This window comes from Harpegnathos saltator, unplaced genomic scaffold (assembly GCF_003227715.2).
Source record: "Harpegnathos saltator strain DR-91 unplaced genomic scaffold, Hsal_v8.6 scaffold650, whole genome shotgun sequence".
NCBI classification, from domain to species: Eukaryota; Metazoa; Arthropoda; class Insecta; order Hymenoptera; family Formicidae; genus Harpegnathos; species Harpegnathos saltator.
In genome coordinates, this window is record NW_020230483.1 from 491,832 (window position 1) to 516,211 (window position 24,380).

The 24,380-nt window shown below is 44.9% G+C and overlaps 2 protein-coding genes across 3 annotated transcripts; one reads left to right on the forward strand and one right to left on the reverse strand.

Annotated features, from left to right (window-relative positions):
- Positions 1–496: 496 nt before the first annotated feature.
- On the reverse strand, positions 497–23,986 carry barc (RRM1_TatSF1_like and RRM2_TatSF1_like domain-containing protein barc). Its single transcript, XM_011148273.3, has 7 exons — positions 23,854–23,986; positions 23,205–23,581; positions 22,737–23,102; positions 5,895–6,061; positions 3,057–3,243; positions 1,363–1,499; positions 497–934 (listed from the first exon to the last, which is right to left on the reverse strand). The coding sequence occupies exons 2-7, from the start codon at positions 23,529–23,531 to the stop codon at positions 805–807; spliced, it is 1,314 nt and encodes a 437-aa protein (XP_011146575.1). The 5' UTR covers positions 23,532–23,581; positions 23,854–23,986; the 3' UTR covers positions 497–804.
- Positions 14,265–21,932, forward strand: LOC105187460 (uncharacterized). 2 transcript variants are annotated; one of them, XM_011148272.3, is made up of 5 exons: positions 14,265–14,686; positions 20,397–20,675; positions 20,751–20,984; positions 21,111–21,315; positions 21,495–21,932. In XM_011148272.3, the coding sequence occupies exons 1-5, from the start codon at positions 14,650–14,652 to the stop codon at positions 21,730–21,732; spliced, it is 993 nt and encodes a 330-aa protein (XP_011146574.1). In that variant the 5' UTR covers positions 14,265–14,649; the 3' UTR covers positions 21,733–21,932. The 2 variants fall into 2 exon arrangements, with proteins under 2 accessions (XP_011146574.1, XP_025160630.1); XM_025304845.1 differs by lacking the exon at positions 14,265–14,686 and adding an exon at positions 14,967–15,078.
- Positions 23,987–24,380: the final 394 nt, after the last annotated feature.

The following is a 24,380-nucleotide window of genomic DNA, read 5'->3' on the forward strand; positions in this document are numbered from 1 at the left end:
GTAATCATTAACTCCGCGGTTCGAAGTGACTCGCTTCGAAGCAGCTTTCACTGTGGACGAGGTGAATTACTTTCGACGAGCGATTCGCTCCCGGATCGTCGAAGAAAAGACACCGCGATCCGGAGATGCTGTAAATCGCGTTTTTTGACAGATCGGCCGCGACGCTCTTTCGCCGGCGGAGTCCCGCGAAAGGAGATTGCCAGGAATGCCGAAATAGCAAATTAAGGAATTCCGAGAGAAGCCGCCCCCCTCTCTTTTCCGCTTCCGCGGATCGTCCTTACCTTTTCTCCGATCGCATTTCTTCAAGGTCCAGTTTATACTAACATAAAGAACTTACAATCAGCTTCGTTTTAACGTATTACTCGATTGTTGTTGTTGGATTGTTGTTGTAAATATTTCCAGTGTAATTTCCCTATTAAATGACACAATTCACACAAAGTATACTTCTCAATTCTTACAATGTTACATGATTTCTTGTGATGATACAAGACGAGAAGGCCGGTCCGGGAGATATCTTTATTGTTATAACACAGACTAACAATATACTAATACAACAGTAACGCTGATTTATCGACGAAGAATACGAGAAACTTACAATCATAGGCTTTGCCGTCGTATCAATAATTAATCATCGTGTTCTTCTTAAAATGCCCGAAAGAAAAATCTGAAATTTAATATTTATTGCCAAACAACGACGAGGACTTTTAAAGATTATAAAAAAAAATATATATATATGTATATAGAATTTTCGAAATGAAGTCGTGATTTTATCGACCGTGTTTCCTTTTTTCATAAGATACTTTCTTATTGTAACGACGCTTTTTGCGCTTCGTTGCTGGCTTTCATTTCCTGTTCCCTCTTCTCCTCCTCTTGATCCAAATATTTGTCCCATTTGTCCATTCGCGCTTCTATCTCCGCGTCAGTCTCCGTAATTCTTTAAAAAACATTTTCGACAATTGTATTAATTATATTATACGGTTTTAATTATCAGGAGTGTGTAATTTGTGCGTGATTTAATAGTATATAAACGTCGAGAGACGTTTGGAATTAGCAGTGCAGTGTCTGGTGCTGATTGAACGAGCAGACTTACCAACACTGAACAAGTGGCTTGGGTAAATCAATTCACTTGATAAACGAAAAATCGGAATGAGAAAATTTTCCGAGAGTGTCGTTTGTATTCGTTTTCGTAATATTTCTTCTTTTGTGTGAATATAATTTCAAAAATAAAACAAAATAATGGCAATGAGCCACGAGTAAAAGATATTTATATTCCTCATTGACTTGGTAGTCTGCATCAGCAACCATCGGTAGCACCTAGCCTGAAGCCGGTATGGTAGAAAGCGGCAATATGCCAGAACTTACTTATACTTGGTCTTGCCATCCCAGATCTCCGCCGAGATCTTCCTTTGGCTAAACCAACGGCCGTTCAAAAGCTGCACGCAAGCTTGCGCCTCTGCCGGCTCTCGGAATGTGACCTGCGCTACTCCTTCGGGATGTCTCTGGGAAGAGAAGCAGCGAATCGTAGGCGAACCGTTCTGTTTTACTTCATCAATCTTTCAAAACGGCAAGCTCTCACCACGAAAGTAAATGTTGATGTGAAAAAAATGAGATAAAAGATGTGAAAAAGTTGATGAAGCTTACTATTTGAACTTCTCCTACGTCAAATCTGTGCCGATCAAGATTGTTACATCTAGATGGCAGATCTTGAAGATCTACTTAGAAATCCGTCTCAATAATATATTATATTCTCTTCGATAGTTTCTTATTCCGCCGATTTCTTCGTGGCTACTTCTCTCACGTTTAGACGCGTAAGATCTCGATCATTCCATTCGATAAATAAAAATGAAAAGATGAAACTTCCAAATACTAGCTCGTGCTCTGTTTCTAAAGCTGGTTCTAATTCGACGTCGGAACGCGTCTCGGTCGAAAATATAATTTAGACGCGACGTCTAAACCCGCGGTTCCTTTTTCTTCTCATTTACGGAAGAGCCGTGCGGGGGCGGCTTGGAATTCCACAAAATTATCAGCGGATTCCCTTTGATCCATCGCTTTAGTGAACGTATATACTTTACATCAAGCACGACAGCAAAGGGCCATGATTCACCGAGAACACGGTGACAGTAACACGTGCTCGCAGCACGCAGAGCGAAGAGAAAAAAGCGGCAGTGAGATGGGGAGGAGCCTATGGTAAATTAGGTGACGGAAAATGAAGTTCCGCTCGTGGCTTTTGAAGCCGTTGCTATTTCTCGCAGCCGACGGCCAACACGGAAAGAGGAATATACGACATATAGAACGGATATATAGGTAGCTATTTGGTAGATTGTCGTTTTCTTAAAATTAGAATGCGTGTTGCAACAATCACGGTATCACGAGGCATGACAACACTCGAGATTTTTAGTGAGTCCTTTTCAGACAATACAGACATAAACACAAGACAACAAATTTTATATTTCAATTAATATCAAGACGAAGTATGGGGAGGGGAGGGAAAGCGAGCAAGAAAATACGTATTAACGCAAAACAAGTATATAAATGCAACGTGTGACGGTAAAAATACGCAGATGAATAAAACGAGAGAAACAAGGTGACGTGGAGAGAAGGGAGTCGACACGTCGTCCGGATGGAATGTACTTTGACATTGAATAGTTTCACGGCTGAGGCGCCGAGACTAGGAGTGTCTCTCTCTCGCCTCTCGCCAATTTATGGGACTAAGGGCATCCTCCCTTTCAGGGGGGCGTTCTCTCTCCACTCTCTCGTCTATTCCGTGAAATTCGGCTGCTAAAAATACTCGACAGGACACTCGAAGGAAGCCCCGATCGCTTTCAGTTTAAAAAAGAAACAGCAATTTCGACATGACGGTCTCGAGTGCTTTAGGTGTGTGTCGAGAATCTGCGAGCTCGATCGTGCTCGTAATATGCATACGCGCGGCTTCTTCTTTCTCAGCGCCGAAAGGATTATTGACTATTAATCATAGATCAGGTTTCACGCGTTGAGTGGCATTTATGTAATCGCATGTGCGCAAAAAAGCAAAAGAAAAAGAAAGGAGAAAAACTCACGTCATAGATAACAACTTTCCTGACGTCACCGCACTTGAGGCACTCGGATCGGATGTCCTGCTGGTATTCCAGTAGAAGCTGGACTTCCTTGTCGAAATCCTCTGGCGCGAAAAGGTTCTTTATAACGACGACCCTTTCGCACTTCAACGGCTCTCCTCGCATACGCTCCGGTCGCCAATCGAATAGCCTGCAAGCGACGAACAAACGGCACCGGGATAATGAGAAGATACGACGATAAAAGTCGACTGCGTTTAAATCGGTCGAACGAGTGCCGACTCGCCGACCCGAGAGAGAGAGAGAGAGAGAGAGAGAGAGAGAGAGAGAGAGAGAGAGAGAATCCGTTTAAATCTATACGCATAAATTCTCATTAACAACTACGATATTCGATGCTGTTAACGGTGTTTATCTACCGTTTTAACGGTCGCGCGAACCGATCGCAGGCATCGGACCAGCTGATGTGACTCTGCGACTATCGAGTCTCCGAACTGCACGGTATCACGTCAATTCACTGCTGCCATTATTGGAAGTGACATTTCTTAATGGCTAAAGACGCCGACAAACGGCGCTGATGCAGCACAAACGGTCGGTACCAAGACGCACGATCGGAAGCGAGTCGTCATCCGAGCCGAAATTTTGACGTGCGTCGCGTTATTTAATGTACGGTATTCTGATTAAATCGTCCTATCTACGTGAGTGTCACTGCTAGTGTGCCACGACGGAGCATCCAGTAGACGGGATGGTGTGAGAGGAAGTCAGGACGATGAAGGAAGCAAAACTCTGGGATGCGGGCAACGATACATTATATACCATAATACGTCAGATACATTATTTTCTTTTCTTAAAAAGTTTTTATTAACCGTTTTAACGCACATCTTTTTTTTTCTAATTTCTTTCTCAATCTTCAAACCCTTTCGAAATTTTTAATGCCAATAAGAACACAAAAAGATAGACGAAAGGAAAGTTTTTGTTTTATCTGCCCATTCTATTTCTGTAATTGCGAAAACAGTGTATAATTGATACGTCGTTTATTGAAATTAAGAGCAAAAATTAAGTACAGAGACAGGATACGGGGGTAACTGATTATTAGATGATTTTGGAATAGTTTTTCTATATCGATACATAAAGAAAACAAGTCCTTCTTCAAGTTTGACGAGAACGTTGCGGTGCGAATGCGGTGGAAGTGAAAAATTTCGATTCGGACAGCCGTGAGAACCGTCGCAATGACCGTCGATAAATCGTGGCTCACGACTCCTTCTCAGAATGACGAAGGAAATAATACCGAAAGACAGAGAGGGGAGACGTTGCAGTCACGTCGATTTACGGGTGTCGAAAGAGCGCGTTGCCGCGAAGAACACTTCCGGCCGGCGTACGTGGGCCCGCACGTTCGCCAATAACTGGTTTTCGCAAAGTTCAGGGCGTCGACCCTGTGCTCGCGCGACCTACGCCGGATAACGAGACGATAGGACTAACGATGAAGGCAACAAAGACGCGTCATGAGTGCAACAATAGAATGAAATACGATACCGCGAGAGAACGATAAGATCGATATTAACGAATAATCCTCATCCGTGAAACGACACGATTTGGCAACGTTCCGTCTGCAAAACTTGAGGCCCCCACGACGTTCGATTATGATTCCTAATCCAACCATGATTGTACCTGAATTCAATTATCATTGCTGCGAGAGAGAGAGAGAGAGAGAGAGAGAGAGAGAGAGAGAGAGAGTTTCAACGAATAATCAAGCGTTTTATTTTTCACTCTTTCAGTACTACCAAATGAAAAGACGCTCAAATTCTCTCTCTCTCTCTCTCTCTCTCTCATTTTCCTTCTCCCTCGTTCTCACAATGAAACGATCGCAACAACGTATCTCAAGATACGACAAAGTGTCAATGGCTGCGTTCAGCAGAACAAAGTGATCAGTGAGCGCTTAGTGACTATTGTCTGTGACTGGAGCATTCTTTTAGATTCTTCATAGACCCAGAAGTATTTACCAATCAAGAGCGAGAATAGCGACTAAGCGCTCACTGATCATTTTGTTCTTCCGAACGCAGCCAATGTCGTTCAGCACAATCGCGTGCTTCGATTAGGGGTTTAAAACCGCAATCTCTAAGAGTCCGGTGTACCCGTATAATTTTGGGCCGGTCTGTATGCCGACACGCTAAATGCGGGTAATCGACGTGCGCAGCTGCCTTTGCCGGAACCGCAAACGCCAAGCAGTCTGGTGGCTGCAAACTCGGAGCCGATGTAGCGGTATAATTATAAAAGCCTTTACCCACAACCGCGCGCCGTGCGCCGCATACGAGACACACCATCACCGGTGCGGTGTATCGCAACGCCGAAAAAATTGCGAGATATCGCGAGTGATGGACGCCAGGCATCGAGCGCATCATCACGAGGCGCATTCGGACGCCGGATCTCGGCCTCGTCTTTACGTTTTAACAAACCAAGTCGCTCGCGACATCGCGGTGCGTAGAAACCTTAATAAGATACACACGCGCGGTGGCGGATGCGGAGCGCGAATGAAACATATCTTGATCCCTCGAGGGTCTCGCGGGTGAAAACGCGAGCGAAAAGGATATGAATGGGCCGAGGAGAAACCGAGGAGAAACGCGAGTGTCTCGATTTTGCAAGCCCAATTTATACGGCACGTCGTGTGTGTACGAGAAGAAACCAACGTCGCACGCCTTAAATCAGCATATCGTGACGAACGCATTCGAATGGCGATGAATGTTCATTCGGACTCGATTGTTCAAATGCTGATTATTTGCATTTGCATTCGTCATTTCTCCTCCGGCATTGTGGGACCTGATGAAGAGAGATAAAGAGAGAAAGACTCACTTTTCCTGCATCTTCTTCTGCCGTTCCTTGTCCTTTTTTTTCCGCTTCGGCTTCAACCCCGGGTCGTATTCACCCTTCATTTGGAACTTTGCCCTTTGAACCGATAGCGTTTTCCCGCGAATTTCTGAACCGTCCAGAATCTTTAGCGCCAAGTCCACTGACTCGACCTAGAACATTCAGTTAAAAAATCGATCACAGACACGTCGTTACGGTTCATCGGAAATTTAAACGCGAAGCAGACAAGCGGACACCGCATCGAGACACGTTTCTGACGCGTCTTATACTGAAAGTAATTAAAACGGCGCGTAAAAAACGGCAGCGTTAATAGGCTGCAGTTCCTACTTATTGTGCCAAAGTAATTGAGTGCCATTGTTACGCCCCGCAGTGTGTGGGTGATGAGACCGTAGTAGGAATTCACGAACAATATAAATACGTTTTATTAACCGGTCACGCCCATGACAATCATCGAAAAAAAAAAAAAAAAAAAACAAATTGCGGCTTACATGCAAAAGGTTTTAGTCCTGGATTTATGACATGGGCGTATTGCCCATTTAATAGCCATTAAACGAAGCGGATCGGTCCTTTCATTATGCAATCCGGCCTTTCGGCCGAACCTGTCGTGTTTTGTCGAGACATCGCTCGCGATGTCGTATCTGATGTAGTTTTTCATTTCGACGCGGTCGACGCGTTAGCTTGCGAAAAGGAAAAAAAATCTAAAATAAAGATATTAGACAGAATATGCTATATGAATAGACAAGATCGTCCATTCATAAGATCCAATTCAAATGATAGATAAAGTTTAAGCATCAGCCCGAAACTTTTAAGCCGATTTAAGTTAAGACAGTTAAGATATATTAATAGATCTTTGTATGAACACTAAAGACAGTTTCAAAGACGCTTCGCAGAGTAGACGCTTCTCTTCCGTAGAACTTCTCGTTCGAAGCTGTAAAACCGTAATAAATCTTATCAACTCGATAAAGTTAAAGGCGTACGTAGAGCGTCTTCGCGAATTTCAAAATTAATATTTTCAGTCGCTGCGTCATCGTTTGCCAGTCGTATGACAGAACGCGTGACAGAAGGCGTGTGATATCGGAAATAGAGAAGCCGTTCCGGTAGTGCAACGATGTCAGACTTATTTACGAAAGCCCGTAAAACGCGAGCCGCTTAGGGCAATTTTAACCGTGACTTCACGTCGTGCGTGGACGAATACTGGAAATAGGACAGGAAATAAACGACGATGCTTGTCAACTCTGCCATTCGTCAAAGAGAGAGAGAGAGAGAGAGAGAGAGGGGGGGGGGGAGAGAGAAAGAGAAAAAGGCGCGGGAGGTCAAATATTAATCAATGGGTATACTCAAGTAACATCGTAAATTGAGAATCGCACAAGAGACATTTTTCTTAAAACAAAAAAGAAGCTTGTCAAAGGAAAGCACGTCAAGGCATTCCGAAATGCGAGTTAAACAAAATCCCGCGATTAGTATGCGTTTCTCGCAATACTTTTCGTGTGAGATAAGCACAGCTGGCCCTCGTTTCACATGCATCCGCCGTGATGATAATACGCGATGATGCAACACGTGACCAGAATCGCGAATGCCTAAATAACCATATGGAGCGTTCCCGACACGAATGACGCAACGATCGCGAGACAAGTCTCCCTTGTAACGATGACCTAAAAAATGACTCGTCCGATATCTCGAAGATCGAGAAACCGAGCGGGGGATATTCCGGGAAGTCTTTAGAAGCGTTCGCAATGATTTACCGCGTCGACCCACTTAAGCAAAATTCCTAGGTCCGCGGCAATCCATCGTCTCCTCCCCTGCTCTCTCTCTCTCTCTCCCTCTCTCTCTCCTCTCTCCCTCTCTCTTTCTTTTTGCCATTCTACCGAACGGTCGGAAGCGAAAATAACGTTCGAGATTCCAGATACGTTTGGCCGTCGCGCGAAATCGTTGCGTTCCTCCGAGCGAGAGTTCATGACAGCTTCTACAAAGATCTCACACGCACAATCTCTAGAGCGACAGCTGTTTAAACAATTTTCGCAACTCTGCACCGATCAGCGCACGAGAGCTGCCCTGCATTTAAGGATACATGTCCATACGGCAAACAAGACTCTTGTACATGCGCCTTAAGGACCTGCAGACATAAAGGGCCTGGCCGTTCCTTCGACATGCATCATCCTGCGACACCCACGCGCCAGACAGACTCAAGGCCACACTCTTTTTCTTTCGAGCCGTCTCGCTTTCGTTTATTACCCTTAACTTCTGACGCAAACAGAAAGGCGGCACGACCGCTGGCACAGGATTACCTCCGCGGGAGACTTTTTTCAAAGCGATTTAAATAGATTCTCCTATCTTGATTTCCGCTTTTCTTCTTTTCGAATACACACGTGTGATCCATAATAATAATAATAATAATAATAATACGTTAAGCTATTTCACGCTTCGCGTATAAAACGCCGTATCCCGTCCAGCTTTAGCTTCGTTCAGTTTCTCTTCAGATACACGACAAAGCGTTTGGCACGTACGGGATGTCAAGGAAGTGGTTGTCGCACGACCGTTAATTACCTTCCTCCTCCGGCGAGAGATTAGCTTCGTGGAAACGTTTGTTTTAAACCTGATTTCGCAAACAGGATTAAGGGAAGTGGGGAAGTATGACCGCACGCGCGTTGACTAGATGACATGTAAACTGCTAATCTACGCGTCTAGAGACATAGACTATCGTTGTTCGCGCGTAAACGTCCAGCGGTGATTAAAATGCTGCTTTTATGGGAATGATAGCAGTGGATTTCGTGGAGGCCGTAACGACGGCCGATGAGAAACAGGACTCGACTTATTGTCAGCTCACGACCACCCAGACTCGGCAGGCTCCTGTGGTCATCTCGCAACCGCCTATGTTAGATCACTGCAATTACTATGCCCCTCGTATCCAGTTCACGTTAAATTACACGCGTTATTCAGTCGGTCTATACGTAACACGTTACCATCATCAGTGGCGCGCGGTCGTGTGTCTCCGGGAATATTCTCTCGTCCGAATTCATCGGCGTGCCCTCCTCGCATCAATATCGACCCGGCAAACAATGAAGAACGAGCGACAATGAAGTTTTCGCGATTCGCCTTTCGTCGTGCCTTTCGTAATTTGCTGTATCCAACATATTCGACGAACCATTTCGTTTCGCGCGTACCCGCAGCTGCGCACTAAGAATGCATAAATTAGAGAATTACGTGACAGTTGGCGAAGGTGCTTCCTGATAAGATTAGCTTCTCTGAATGTACACATCACGGCACGATTTCCTTAATGACTAATGCCCGAGCGCGATCGTAGACGCGATTTGACGAAACGCCGATTTAACGAGGCATCCCACCCAGCTGTTTCAACAAGATGATCGTATTGCAGGCGTATTACTACGAGCGACGACGATACGTCGAGAATGACGTCGGAAGTGTACATCGATCGATGCCTGCAACATTGATTAATAACGCGGCCGACGCGATCTCGAGACGCCATGGATCATCATTATTGCGTGATGTCGCGCTTTTAACGCGCTTCGAAATGGATACTGACGTTCCTCTAAGCAACTATAGTTAGACGACGTCTATTATCATTAGCGCGCTGGCGTCCGGCCAAATTTCTCTTCGGGATGCATTAAATACCGCGACAACGCGCGCAACAAGAAAATTCATTGAAGGCGGCCAGTCGGGAAGAATACCTTCAGCTACGAGAGAAAGAAAGAGCTCACATTTTTCAGGATCAATCATACAAGGAGGTGAGGAGGTGTGGTTTCTTTCAACTCTCCGCAGTACTTGACGACACTATTTCACATAGCAGTCGGTCTGGCTTCCGTGATCGACGGGACAAGTTGGAGTGTAAAGCTAAGCTAAGATATGCGCCGACAAGAACGCTCGAGACGCTCGCGCTCGGGCAATGACAGTCGATAGGAAAGAAAATCTCCGACGAGATGATGATATCGAGCATCGTCAGTGTCGGATTTTATCTCAAGTGCAAGTGTAGAAGTCTTCTATCGAGTGAGCGCGCGCACGCTTGATGCGCGTTCCGCTTTATTAATTTGTATTATGGTTCTTTTAAACGCGAAGACTCACGCGCGGGCTGACGATTAAATGATAAGGATTAAATGATTCCGTGTTGCGGAACGGGCGCAGTTGAGATCGCGTTGATTTGAGGACGGCGCGGACTGACGTGAACGTCTGTATCGCACGCAACGTCGATTCAAAGCCCGAGGGGCAGACTGAATTATCGTCTGAATGATTGTACGGTTGGCGCTACGCCTACGCTATTGACATTTAAGATCGCGGTTGTCCCACTAATTTGCATCGCGCGAAATTCCACGGATGAGTCAGCCAATTGCGCCCGACGATCGCGCATGCATACTCCATGGCCGATTTACAGTTACGGCCCGCCGAGTGCCGTCATCGCGGGAAACGCGAGCCGAATTTTTCCTACGGCTTAATTCGCCCCGCGAAATCGCCGCAGTGGGAAAAGCTCCGATCCGCGGACGTTCGACCGGATCGAACGGTGAAAAGCCCGGCCGTAAAATAGCTGTTTGTAGCTAGATAACGCGTCCGTTTGAGTTACGATAACAACGTTCATTAAGGAGTGTAATCCTCCGCGTTTGTTAGATAGAACGTCGCAGCGTAGCTGAAAGCGCGATATCTCGAGTGGTGGTATAATCAGAGCCAGCTCTGATTTCTCTTGAGCAGCGTATTTCGGGATCCCGTTTCACATTGCAGATAAAGGCCGAGGGAGTTGCACAGAATGTGCCTTGAAATAAATTAGAACCCTATAATCGTGCGATCTCCCGACAAACACGCTTGGGAAATAGATCACGGATTTTCACGCGTCGCGAATCGATGGGAAAGACAGACGCGCGCTTCGAGCGCGACAATTTTCATCAATTTCTCTCTCTCTCTCTCTCTCTCTCTCTCTCTCTCTCTCTCTCTCTCTCTCTCTCGCGGAGCATACGGGGCGACGTTCTGTCGTCAAAAGTATTTGATATCACATCGGCAAATCTCCGTAGCTTCCGACCGCGACCGCGACCTCGAGCGATACATGCCCGCAGCGCTCAACAGTTTCCAAATCAAAGCCTCAGAGAATATCGTCGTGATAAAACTCCTCCCCCCACCCCCGTATTAGACGCGGTGTGTCCTCTCCTCTCCTAAGGAGACGACACACCGAACGCGAACGACGGCCGCGTATATACGCGGCACATTTTGCGAAACCGGTTTCCGGAATTCCATAAGGTCTGGAGTGCACGAGTGCGCACGAGAGCGCTCGTAAAAATCGTCGCTTCTTGTCGTTTTTGCGGACGCGGACACGAAAGCACCGCGCGCCTGTTACCGCCGGCGTGATTAGGAACTGTTAACGCTTCGGTGTATTGAACTAACGAACGGCGGCGGCGTCGTCGTCGTCGTCACTGGAAATTACGATCCTGCAAATTGCAAATTCGCGCCGGCGAGCGAGCGTGCGTGCGTGCGTGCGTGTGTGCGTGCGTGCGTGCGTGCGCGCATGAGGAAAAAAATAGCAGAGACCATAACAACACGACTTATGAATGAATATGAGCGTCGCGCCGACACGACGGGACATCATCTGCCACTTTGGCTTTGCCTTGACTCCTCGGCCATCGCACACTCCACCGAGAATACACCGAGAGATGTAAGGGAGTTCTATCTAATTTTGCTCAACGGCGGATGAAGACCGCGAGCGGTCATCTCTGAGAACACCTTCTCCTGCCGCGGTGTACCGGATGTGTCACAACCCTTACGGTATCGAGTTGGAACGACACACCTGACCTTCCTGATCGCTCCAAAAGCTCCACTGCTCGCTTCCTTTCGCGGCGAACGCACGTGGAAGAAGAAAGAACGTGCGTCCGCTTGTAAACCTAGTCGGGACGGTCTCGAGGCGACCGTGCTCTCTCGTCGGCGCGGGCGGTGTTTCGATCGCAGCGACGTGCGAAAGGTGCAGCGAGCGACGTGTCACTCGCATTCGAAAATGTGATATCGCGGGGGCAAAAATTGCAATTCGCGAGCGGGCAAAAACGCAGAATTCCACTTAAATAAGCGAGCTGCGCCGTTTACGCTCTGAGTACTGAAAGATCTATTCTGGAATGTGTGCGAGAAGGGCGCGGCAAATTCAGAAATTCACGCGTCGACGAGGCTGCTCGAGCGTGAAAAAGTGAGCCGCGCTTTGCTACGATCTCGCTGACTTGACGCGAGCCCGGAAAATATCATACTGACGTAATCATATTGTCGTATGGTGACGATGATTCCCGCGCCATAAACATGTGACCGCCGCGCGCTGCATCAATCTCCATAATGCCTGACGCAATATCTAGAATTACTTGAATCTGTCAATCGCTTCGTGATTTCAGGCACGCAGTCATCAACCCACCCCAAATTGCAATTCCGCGAATTGCAGCATTCCCCCGATGTACCTTTCAAAGCATGAGGAATGCGCAAATGAATTGCCGTCATAGTAGTTTGAACATTACCTCGCCTGCTGCTATCACCCACGAAAATGCAACTCGTGTAATAAAAAACGAAATTAAATTCGCGCTTTGATCTCGAGCGCATAAAATGCGCTCTCTAATTCCGACATAGTTGTGCCGCTTTCACATGCCCGACCCTTCAATTTACCCCGCTGCATGAGACGCATACGATATTCACGTTTGATAAATAAATAATTAAATAAACAAATAAATAAAATAAATATATACGTATAAATGATAAATTGCAAATAAATGCAGTTACATTAACTCGTATTATTATATTAAACCTATTATAACCTTTGGAGCGATGGAAAATGTAGCGTTGCTGCTATTTTATACGTTCTCATACGATACGCGACGAAAAAGAAAAGAAGAAAGAACGAAACGCGGCCCGTGTATAAATTATGCAACCGTGATAGCGACGAATGTGTGCATGCATGTAAAAGCGTGCAACGATTATCGCCAACAGTGACGCATTTTGTCGCAGAGTGATTAAGTGAAACGAAACGCGGATCGCATTTCCGATGCGCCACGCACCGGGTAGTTCCGAGAGTAGGCGCGTAGGCGTCGCTTTCTCCCGTTAATTCAATTGTTCATCTGCGATCATCTCCGCGTCCGCGGCGGCGCTTACCGCTGTGAGTAACGATTGCCAAATGTTCCCGAGCATTAAGTCGGCTCAAGATTTGGCCGTCGCGTCGCGTTCTCAGCCCGATCGCGTTATCTCCCGATTGTTTTCCGGCCGATTTTCTATCCCGGGGATTCCCGTTATCACATTTTAATCAACTGCATTTAGACGTCAACTCCCGAAAGATACTATCGGACAAACAGACGTTAATGCATCCAATTGGCAGCCAGCCATTCAACGGAAACACTCGTCTGGCTGGCGTAGCGATATTTTAGAAGTAGGTGTACTGCGCCTCATTTGAGGTCGTCACACTTTTACGACATCGCTATCGTTGTCGATTATCGTGGTGTCTCTATGCAGATACCACGAATTTTAATTCACCGACCATCGAAATGATCGCGTTTCACACGCCGATGATACCGATACCGAACAATCGCGCGAGCGGCGTATAAACGGATATTTGCGAGACCATTGTTCGTTTTTGTTCGATTTTACGGCGACGATATCGAGTACTAGAGTTCTAGAGAGCTCCTCAGCTTTGTTGACACGCAATTTCGCGAGCTGTCGACGCAGCTGCGTGGAGTTTGTTCAACAATTCCTGTACCGTTGGCGCGTAATTATCGCACGCTCTACGCCTGCTAATTTTGCGTATCCTTGAGTCCTAAGGCAGCGCGCGGCATTATGCAAAAACGTGAATAGAAATTGTTGAACATCCGCGAGAGTGCGTATTTTACAGGCGCACGGTACACGCACGATAAATTCCATCATTTCGAAATTTCCTCGAAAGATCAAGGGTGACACTCGACGCCGGGGCACGGCATGGGAGAATGCTCGCTAAAGGAGGCGCAATTGTGAATTTGTCGCACAAGTGAGAGTAAGAAGCGACGGAGCGGCCCCAAAAGTGATCCCGGTGCAAGTCGGCGCGGAAACGCGCGACGGAAATAAAAGCACCGTCCTCTACGCGAAACGGACGTTTCTTTTCGCGACAATATTTGCGAACAAGACGGCTGCTCGCGAAGCGCGGACGAAAAAAGCGCGGATACAGCGATATAGCCCGCGTAGTTACAGCCACGAATAACTTGAGCGCGTGCAGTATTCGCGCCTGGCAGAAGCGGAGTAACGGCAGACGGATTTTCTCTATGACGGATTCGTGGCCCCTCGGGTCCAGAAAATGATCGAGGTAGCATCTGGCGATAGGGGAGGCGCGAGAGAATTCCGCTCGAAAGCTCGGAGCGTGAAGGTACGCGCCGAGCGGAATGGAAGCGGCGGCTTCAGTCGCCCGCGAACCTCCGCCGAAGAACGTTCTCCACGTCGTCGTTCTGAGTCGACAACGTGGTCGCCCGCGAGCGACCTTCGTCGATCGAACGCGCGACGATCTCAGATCTCGCGGGAACAGAGAGAGAGAGAGAGAGAGAGAGAAGGGAAGGAACGAAGGGTGTAAAAATCGACAAGAGGGAACCGGCTGATTTTCTTTTACCGCAGCGCGACCTCGCGAGTAACGCGAGGCGGGGATCACCGATGTTGTTGAGAAGCCTCGGTAGCGAGGCGAGGTTCAAGGAACGAGAATGAGGACGATCCTGAACGCGTGTTGCGATCTCTGTGTCGACTCGGGCGAGTAAAAGCGCGCGGAATAGTCATGTGGAAGTGTTGGGTCCTGTTTCTGTGCGTCGCAGGTAATTAATCAGTTTGCCCGTGTGTGGCCCGCAAAGTGGATTAAGCGTAGCACGAGGGGGATGTTCCGAGGGTTAACCGCGAGAAATATGCGGGAGCGTCGAAGTGAGTGGACGAACACGGCCGAAGGCTGGGATATGCAATTGATTCGCGGAAATATCCGGCGGGTCGTCGTTCGTCCAGTCGCCGGTCTTCGAGGCGCGGCAATCGTTGAGGATATAAAACAAAAAATTGTAAAGGTTGTCATACCGTGCAAGACGATCTGCTATGTAGAGATAAAGTGGCGAGATACACTCTATGGGAAAACTCCGAGAGAGTATCGCGCAAAGTGCTGGCAGATACGACACGACACCACACGAGTGGGGAGCGATCGCGTCGAAACAACGAAATTACGGTAATAAACGGTCGTTTAATGGGCGGCGACTAGTAGTGGTGCTTCCCTCCCACCCCTTGACAATTAAGTATTTTCAACACAATGATATAATTCGGTATTACTATATAATTGACCTATATTTAACCCCACGCTGTTAACGCATCGCGGTCAATTAACAAAAATGCAGGCGGAGCAAGTTACTGGGCGTAATGTCAATTAGAAACGTACCGTTAAGTCGCACATCTCGATAATACTCGAGATAATTCGTAGGATGCGTGCACATAATCGTGAGACGATTTCTCTCTCGATACAGAGAGACATAGACACGGACGGTTATTTGTACCAATTAGCGGTTACGTGCTCTACTAATTGGTCGCTTAATAACCGCTTCGAGATAAGCTGAGATTACGATAACGTAGTGTATAAATTTATCTATAATACGCGGGGTATCGCGCGCGATAAAAATGCCGTCGATACGATCATGGTCATGGTCTGACGTGTCAAAGTTGATACAATAGCTCAGGTGAAAGAAAAAGAGAGAGACGCGCTTCGTTAATTTACTCGCGATTTATGAATAAATAAATAAATAATGAAATTATCCGAGCTACTGATTCACCGAGTCTTCCAGTGTTATGCCAGAATTCTTTATACTTTGTTCCTCGTACTTTTTTCTTCTTCTTTTTTGTTTTTTAAGAAGATTGTTGTGCATGTTTCCGACATGCGCGTGCGCTCTCCGATTATCAATTTTATCCAATTTAAACACTTTTGCCTCAACCTGAATACCTTTGCTTGTCCATCAAGAATGTGGCCCACTTGAAAGATTTCAAATTTAATAAAATCTCGAAGCGAATACACCTTAAAAGGTATGTACGCCGCAAGGTGCACTTTATACTCAGACATACGTGAAATATCTGTATGTGAGATTAACCAGCTTGCCGAGTGAAATGGATACGTTATGCGCAGACAGTTTTGGGACGCGCATATTTTATCGAGTTTCTGATGGAAACTGCGAATAAATTAACGATTGAAGCGCGCGTTTCTCTCTCCCTCTCTCTCTCTCTCTCTCTCTCTCTTTCTCTTCCTCTTTGTCCGACAAAGAGCGGCTTCTGTGCAGATGTTCAGAACTAACGTTAACCATACATTTTCGCAATATCGGATCTAGACGAGCAAGATCCACTGAAACGATACCGTCGAATCGATTCTAGGATCTGTGCCGAAAATAGTCTTCGATAGCAACGATCGTAAAATATTCGCTGAATCGATTCCAACCGAAGACTCGAGCGTCGGAGTCACTAACATAGTTGCGGTGTTGCAAGAACTTGTCTAATATCACTTGCCTAGATAAAATTTTCTTTCGTAATGATAATGGTGTAATCGATGAAATGAGCGGTTATGCCGCACCATAAGAGTGTGTCGTCCTCGAGTGTGCGACCTGTCATTACATACAAAAAAGAAAGAAAAGAAAACAATCGGCCCGGATCAATGACTTTGTCCGATAACGATATAAATAAGCGGTATCAATCGATCGCCGATAGTAACCGGGTTAATCGATCACTTTCTAGATAATGTCAGTTCTTTTTTTATGAGAACACCGATAAATTCCGGAAAGATGAGAGGAATGTTCACCCAAGACGAGAGTGTAGCCTTGTGCCATAAATGCCGTGTGAATGAAAGTGCAAGTTGTGGGTAGTCATATGCCATATAAATATGACTCGCTGTCGCCTATCCCGCATATCGGTCGATTAGACGAGCTCGAAAATATCGAATGACTCGCGAGACCTTCTTCAGAAGGTTATAGCGCGACGGATCGAACGAGGCTGTCGATAATGGATGTTGTAGAAGCGAATTATCAACTTTGTAACTTTTAACCAGGAGCAATTTTAGTACACTTCAATTCGCTGCGGACGATTATAAAGGTTCATGGACGATGACCCGCGATATTAGCAAATTCTTATGAATATAGAGCAAAATTTGCATCCACGTAAACAGTGTGGACAAAAGAACTATATAATGTACCGCATAGCCTTTCATGTCTTTCTTGCAACCCTCTTCAAGAGAAAAATATTGAGCATTTGCGGAGTTTTAATAACAGATTACTTGATAACAACAATAACAATAATGCTTTTAATAATTATTTGTGGTTATGTGTGTCTATTGATACATTTCTTTTTTTCTTCTTTTCATTCATTTCCTCTGTTCCTTCTCGGTATTCCATTCTATAAATTCTGTTCATCGTCAAAAGAAAAAAAAAAAAAAAGACAGAAATTTGTACACAACATTTTTTTCTATGCATGAATATTAAGGTATACGTACGTAAGCAGTCGCCGGCAGCTAACATAAGTTATTTCGGTATCAGGCAATGGTTTGTACACCTGTGATAAGACGACGCTGGTACAACTAAACGATTACACAGAGGAGGGTATGTAGACACAAGCTCGACAAAAAAAAATTTTTATCGCGAAGACAATGTTTGCGTGAAAGAACGTGGCTCTAATTTTTAAATTCTTTAAACTTCGTCCTTTCAACGCGTGAAATATTTTAGCGTCAAAAACTTAATTTTGTCGTCAAATTGTAGTCTTATTTTTTTTCAAGGCGCTTAAAAATTAGAAAACTGGCATGAATTTCTATATTAGAGAGAAAAGACAGAAAGAGAGAGGAAGAGAGAGAGAGAGAGAGAGAGAGAGAGAGAGAGAGAGAGAGAGAGAGAGAGAGAGAGAGAGAGAGAGAGAGAGAGAGAGAGAGAGAGAGAGAGAGAGAGAGAGAGAGAGAGAGAGAGAGAGAGAGAGAGAGAGAGAGAGAGAGAGAGAGAGAGAGAGAGAGAGAGGAAAGAGCAAAAAGAAATATACGGATTTAGATACTGTCTCTCGGAACCTGAATTTTCTCCTCGAATGAAATATGCAACATGCGCACTGGCCATCCCGTTTGTTACGCCTCGCATTTTAAAGCAAGTCGTATATCGCGATGCTCAAAGCTCTACAACAAACTTTAGCATATTCCGCAAACTCGTGTGCAGCTGGGTGCAATAACGTAGAAAATACCGGCAAGGACATCTCGCGAATACTATAGTGGTTCTAAGCGCGACGCGCTTTTTTCCTTATTAATTTTTCTCCTTAATTCTTCGCGTCTGAAATTCGTTCCGCGCTTATAATAATTACCTGCGAACGGTATACACGACGCAGTTCACTATTCCCGACACTATTTCCCGCTCGATGACTAACTGAAATCTGCCGTGTTGTAATTAAAAGGCGTGATATTGTGGTCGGTCTGTTGATTTTTATTATTCGCAAAAACCAGTTCTCGCGGAATTGCCAACGAACGCAGGTGTGTATGCATTTGAATGGCTGAGTATACTTCAGGTGTGATCACTGCACTTTAGCGTGTGCCGAGCGCTAGATAGCCGCGATTGACTCTGTGTGATACTGACCCATTTCAATCTGTGACCTGTGCACGCGTGTCATGCTCGTACAGATGGCGGTTGAAAATGAAGACTGCTAGAAGTAATTGAGTGCCCCAGCTTGGAGTGGCGCCATGCAACGTGTTTAAACTATATTTAGAATAAAACGACACGTGTCGCGGACGGATTTCACTGGAAGGATTTCAATGGGTATTCCAGCGCTCTTTACCGAGCGCTTAACTGTTTAACTGTCGTTGCTTCTTTTTTCTTCCGAGTCTTTTACATCGCGCGTTACTGTTACTTTTACCGTCCATCCGGAGACAATGGAAAATGCGGTTAAAGTTGCTTTCCAATTCACTAACCGCGAATTATTTATCATCGGAGTCAAAACTGACAGCATAATACTACAGCGAACATGTTATCCCGATCGAGCCACGGCGATGTGTGACGAGTTAATACGCTTTTTTCTAATAATTTTGATTTGTTTATCCCATAAGATTGCGCGCTGTCGCGCACTAGAAATTGCCGAGCACTGGATATACGCGCGCGATAAAAAGCGCGCGCCCGGCCGCTTCGCCTCCCCCGTATGTTGTATGTACGTACATAATTGTCGTGCGAACAAGAATGTGTTTTCCATATTAAAGGCCTGCGGGCGGAAAGGTTAAGTCTCTGGTATTTATTAATAGTCATACCGCTTGGTCATATCTCACGCACACGCATACACACGCGCGAACGCAAATGGGATTTATGGCGCCGCGAATGGGACGCGACCAAGTTCGTCTACGCTGCGGTGATTCACGACGATGACTTCCCGAACAATTGCTTACGTATGACAAACAATTATTGTCGACGCGCTGCTGCATGTCGCCGCTCCACCTGTATGCTTTTGCAACAGCCTCAAGATAGTTCACGGTAGACGCGTTGGCACGCATCGCGCAAATCCGCTAGGATCTCTCTCTCTCTCTCTCTCGTCTAAAATCGCGAGGTCGCGAGAGCTGTTGATCTTCCTGAAATTCTTCGATTTGTCTCGTGTCTCAAATTGCCGCGCGTTCGTACAAAACGCGTTCCGTCCGTCTTTTTCTCAGTCTTCGACACTCAGTCCCGATGTAGCAATTTGCCTATTGTCTGTGTGCATCAGTATCGTGTATCATAAAAAGCTGCTCCACTTATACCGGTCTATTTCGCCCGAAGGACCTGTCACACCTTAAAAGTTTCGATCGATCAACAGCCTTCAGAGGCGAATTATGCAAAACCGTACGAATGCGAGAAGGAACTTTTTACTGTTTCGAAACGAGCTATCGACAATGCGTGTGTCGCTTCTCTGGTCGAGTACAGTATATGAAGCAAAAGCATTCAGATGTATATGCGAAACATAAATACGTATAAATATCGAGAAGAGGCTGCATGAATCGTATGTTTATTTGAGCGAGATTACGGAAGGTTCGGAAGATGCCGTAGACATTCTTCCATCGAAATAAGATACGTTCGATCGATAAATCGAATGCGATATGAAATCAAGGGGAATCAAGTAACCTATTTTGCGAGACAATGCCTGATAATTATGCTCTCGATATTGCATCTTGACTATGCAACGACGTGGAGCTAGTCATGCGTGAACCAGACGACGTTACATAATGTTTAAATTCCGCTCAAGGCCGCGGAATAAAAATGTATTCACTCGGAACGAATATCTTGCGCGCATGAAGTATGCGCATAAATTAAAGCGGCTGGAAAATTGTGCGCTTGGAAAAAATCGAGTTTTATCGACGTGAAATTCCTGACAAATGGGAACTGCACGAAATGATCGAGACTCTGAGGAAGCAAGACGCGTTTATTTGCTGGAAAATATCGGGAAATGTTCGAAGGATACTTCGATATTGAGCACTCTCTACGGTACGACGAAAAGCTTCCGCTTGATTCTTTTTCTCCTTTTTCTTTTTTCCAGGTTTATCCTCGGCTGTCTTGTTGAATTCAACGGATCAGCACATCGGTTCCTCATTGAACAATCAGTCGGTGACGTTGCGACAGAACGAACCTGTGAGACGATTCGCGTGTCCTATAGGATTCTTTCGACTGAAACGATTCTGCTATTACTTGAGCGCCGGCACAGCGCCATGGCGGGAAGCGCACTTTCATTGCAAGGACAGAAACGCCACTTTAGCTATCCTGGACAGAAATGGAAAGGACAGAATGCTGAGGAGGTATCTGATGGGGGAACAGTTCAGTGAGTATTACACACCGTGCACCTCATTGTAATCTCAACATCGCGTGACTTTGCTTCTTCCTCGAAACTCGACAGCGAAATTGGAGCGATGGATCGGCGGGATCTTCAACTGGCAACAGAAGGCCTGGGAATGGGGCGTTACCGGTGAGAAGATGGTTTTCCAGAGTTTCGGGAAACAAGAGTCCGGGAAATCTGACAAGTTCGCATGGCACTGTGTCATAATGGATCCGGCATTGAAGTACAAGTGGAGTCCGAAAAGTTGCGTCGAACGGAAGCATTATATATGCGAAGTGCCTGCAGGTCGTTTAGGTAACGAATAATAACGTTCAATATGAACGAGTGAACGAAGATAATCTTTCACCGATAATCCACTTTGACAACGGTCTAACTCCATGATCAATTTTAACGATTTTCTAACGATTTTATCAAGTACAGTCAGAAGACGTAAGAAATCGGACCCCTTCGCGCCGCAAAATCAAAGATTAAAGCCCAGGAAGAAGGGCAAGAAATACTCAGAAGAACAGAGGAGGCTAGACGGAAGAAAGAAAAGCCGAGTGAACTGGCGAAGGAACTGGACGGATCAAGCGGAGAACCAGCAATGGGCTCACGGTGTAAAACTAGGCTCACGGCCACCTTCCAGGTATTTATTTTGTTAAAAGCTAGTTAATTTAGCATTAGAGATTATATATGAGAAATGATTAAAGGAAAAATCTCCAGGACGAGAGAATATCTTCAATTCGACGTCTTAAAGTTACGATCAATAATATTAGCAGTAATTAATTGCATTTCCCACAATCTTTCAAGATTACTTTTTGCCAGTCATAGGATGGCACAGCCTAGAGATCGCGCACGGCATCGTCCCAACAATAGGACTCGCTTGCAACCATCTGTGCCGAGGGTGGCTCAGGTGTTGCCGCGGGGACGAGATTTCAGCGCTTTCTTGGGCGATGGACCCAACCATCAGCCTCAGAAATTGGCTGACATGAGTCACGATTTTACGCAATTCCACAATAAAATCAACGACTTGGCGCGAGAGGAGGTTCTGTTTAAGCCATGAAGGAGAAACCGTCGAACCGTCATGTCGATAACTGGTTACGATTGCAGCTTCGACGCTTTACTATCGTTTTTTATATATGACGATCCTTCTGTTATAATGGTGAAATTAAATTATGCGTCTCGTTCGCTCACGTCAATCAAAATTCGATCAAACGATGTTAACCCCGCCAGAGTTATTTTATCGTGACTTAATTACGGCTACAATCGTACAAGTGAACTTTGGACAATCCGTAGAAGGATAATGCGACCAAAGTTAATTACAAAATAAATCCCACAAGGTTCCTTCGTCTAAATATTTCCGCGAGAGTTTCAGGAGACACATTGTCTAATTCATAGAATAGTAGTCGGCTATGAAGCTGATAGATTAATAATCGCAGTATTTGTGCCAAGATCGCAGGATGCATTCTATACTATTACTGACAGTAAAACTGTCTGAATATTTTCTGTATACTTATCGTAACATTGCTACAGAGAATTACTCTATTATCTCTCTATAATATTTTACCTTCTAGTTTGCCATACAACAATGCCCCACGCGATTAATTAAATATGACGCACGAATAATGCAGGTATTAATATAAAATATTTAAAGCCTTCGACGCGCTTGCAAATCATCGCGCTTTGCGCGGCAAATTGCGTTCAACATGATAAATGAAGACAACTATTACTCACTAATTAATTAAGCCGTATTTAGCGGTAATCTTTTACGCTGATCATACTGCAAAGTTCATACAAATGGATTGCAGTTAGAGATAGCAGATCAAAAAGCAAGATAAGACTCGTATTTTTGCTTTTTGGTCCGCTTTCGTATATGTTACTTTTTCATTGCTTTGTCTGTAAATATACCAATATAAGACTATCGATATATTCCTTGTATTTAATGATGTATAATAAAATACTGATGCAAAAGTCCATATGGCGCGATTAAAATTGTCGATAAAATTAAAGAAAAATCGAGAGTGGGTTTTGCTAACGATATTACCCATAGAAAGTCGATTTTCCTACCTTAATATAGGTGCAGAGAGCATCCCCTTTCGGCTCACCAGCAGCGTCTTTGTACAGCTTAATTTTGTCTCTTCCTTTTTCGTCCCTAGCTATGAGGCCGCACTTGGTAAAGAGTTGCGTTAGCTCGTCCATGGTAATATCCAGAGGTAGGCCAGATACATAAATAGCGGTATTATGCGCCTCATCAACTTCAAACCAGCTCGGTGGTTCCTGAGCTTTCCGTTTGGCTTCTGCTTTTCTCTGCTCCTTTTCTTCTTTGATTTTCTGAGCAGGTGCTGGAGGCTGAGGTTCTGCTTTCAGCTGTGGTGCGTTAGTGTTTGCGAAACCATAGCTCATCTGGTACTTAGCCATAAAGTCTTCATCAACCTATAACAAGAAATCAAATGTTTCTACTCAAATATTGCGTGATAAATATTTTTGAAGTTGAAAAATCTCAAATTATTTTTTTCCGCTTGATATTGTTGTTACCTTGGGAAACCAGGCATTCTTTTCCTTGTCCCAGATATACATGCTGCCATCGTTTGGATCTGTGTACGTGTGCGTATCATTTTCAAAGCCAAAAATACCAGATGAGTTAACTTCAGAACTGGCATTTTCCTTCTTTTCAGTTTCTCCAGAACTCTCCTTATTATCAGAATTCTTCTCGTTATCTTTCTTTATCATCCACTTATTATTTTCTTGGTCAAACTTATAGGTAATATTTGTAGCTTTGTCGGTATAAATGTAAGTTTGTCCATCAAATTCATAGTTCTTCATAGGATCATCTTGCTTCTCTGATTCTTGTGTATCAGTCATACTGAATACTGGCTTATTGAATCAGTTTACAAAGTGATCAGTTTACAAACCTATATACAACAAAGAAAAAAACAACTGTATTAACATATTTATATGTCTTACAATCGTATAATTTATCCTTAAATATGTGTCAACAGAAACATATTTTTTCATATACTTAATAATTTCTGATTATAATACTCGGTCGACTTATAACGAACAGACAATTTGAGACACTTTTAATATAAAATAACGTCTATAAACCTGAAGTATTAAAGGTTAAGTGTACCATACATGAGAATTATAATATCGAAGATTTCTACCAATCGGTTTTATTTAATACCTTTATCATCTGCAAGTTCCAAGACGACCGTTGTCTGTATCGTGATTAATAATCCACTAATAATCCACGTGATTACAACAATCAACACTGACAATAATCAACATTCGCACCGTACAAATGACACAATAGAAACAGCCTACGTGATCGACGCGCGATACGTAACAGACGACGAGTTTCGTGACACTAGTGCCATCTATAGGTTCGCCATGACATTATTACGATGTATCAAATTTTGCAACAAAAACAATTATCGAATAAAATTTATATCGAGAGAGCTTCGAAAAGTATGCTGAGAGATGAAAATATCAGAATGTTAAGCAACTTATATCGTAGCTTTGGGCCCAATACATGCCCGAATAATCAATGAAACTCGAGTGGCTTGACATTATTTATATTATTAGCTGTAACGAGTTTCATTCGTTAAGGCGAGTGTTTCTCGAAAAATCCTAGCCGCCCAAACTGTCGGCCATCTTGTGATCGGGCTCGCCGAAAAACCGTGCGGTCGGTCGCGCGATCGCGCCCCCATT

Bases quoted from the DNA above. Each gene is read 5' to 3' on its own strand.
- LOC105187460 (XM_025304845.1), top strand. From the start codon at position 14,982: ATGGGAAAACTCCGAGAGAGTATCGCGCAAAGTGCTGGCAGATACGAC. The intron at 15,079-20,396 runs GTAATAAACGGT...TCTTTTTTCCAG, and splicing joins GTCGAAACAACGAAATTACG to GTTTATCCTCGGCTGTCTTG. The intron at 20,676-20,750 runs GTGAGTATTACA...GAAACTCGACAG, and splicing joins TCTGATGGGGGAACAGTTCA to CGAAATTGGAGCGATGGATC.
- barc (XM_011148273.3), bottom strand. From the start codon at position 23,531: ATGACTGATACACAAGAATCAGAGAAGCAAGATGATCCTATGAAGAAC. The intron at 3,244-5,894 runs GTGAGTCTTTCT...CGTCGCTTGCAG, and splicing joins CAGAAGAAGATGCAGGAAAA to GCTATTCGATTGGCGACCGG. The intron at 935-1,362 runs GTAAGTTCTGGC...TGTTTTTTAAAG, and splicing joins GATGGCAAGACCAAGTATAA to AATTACGGAGACTGACGCGG.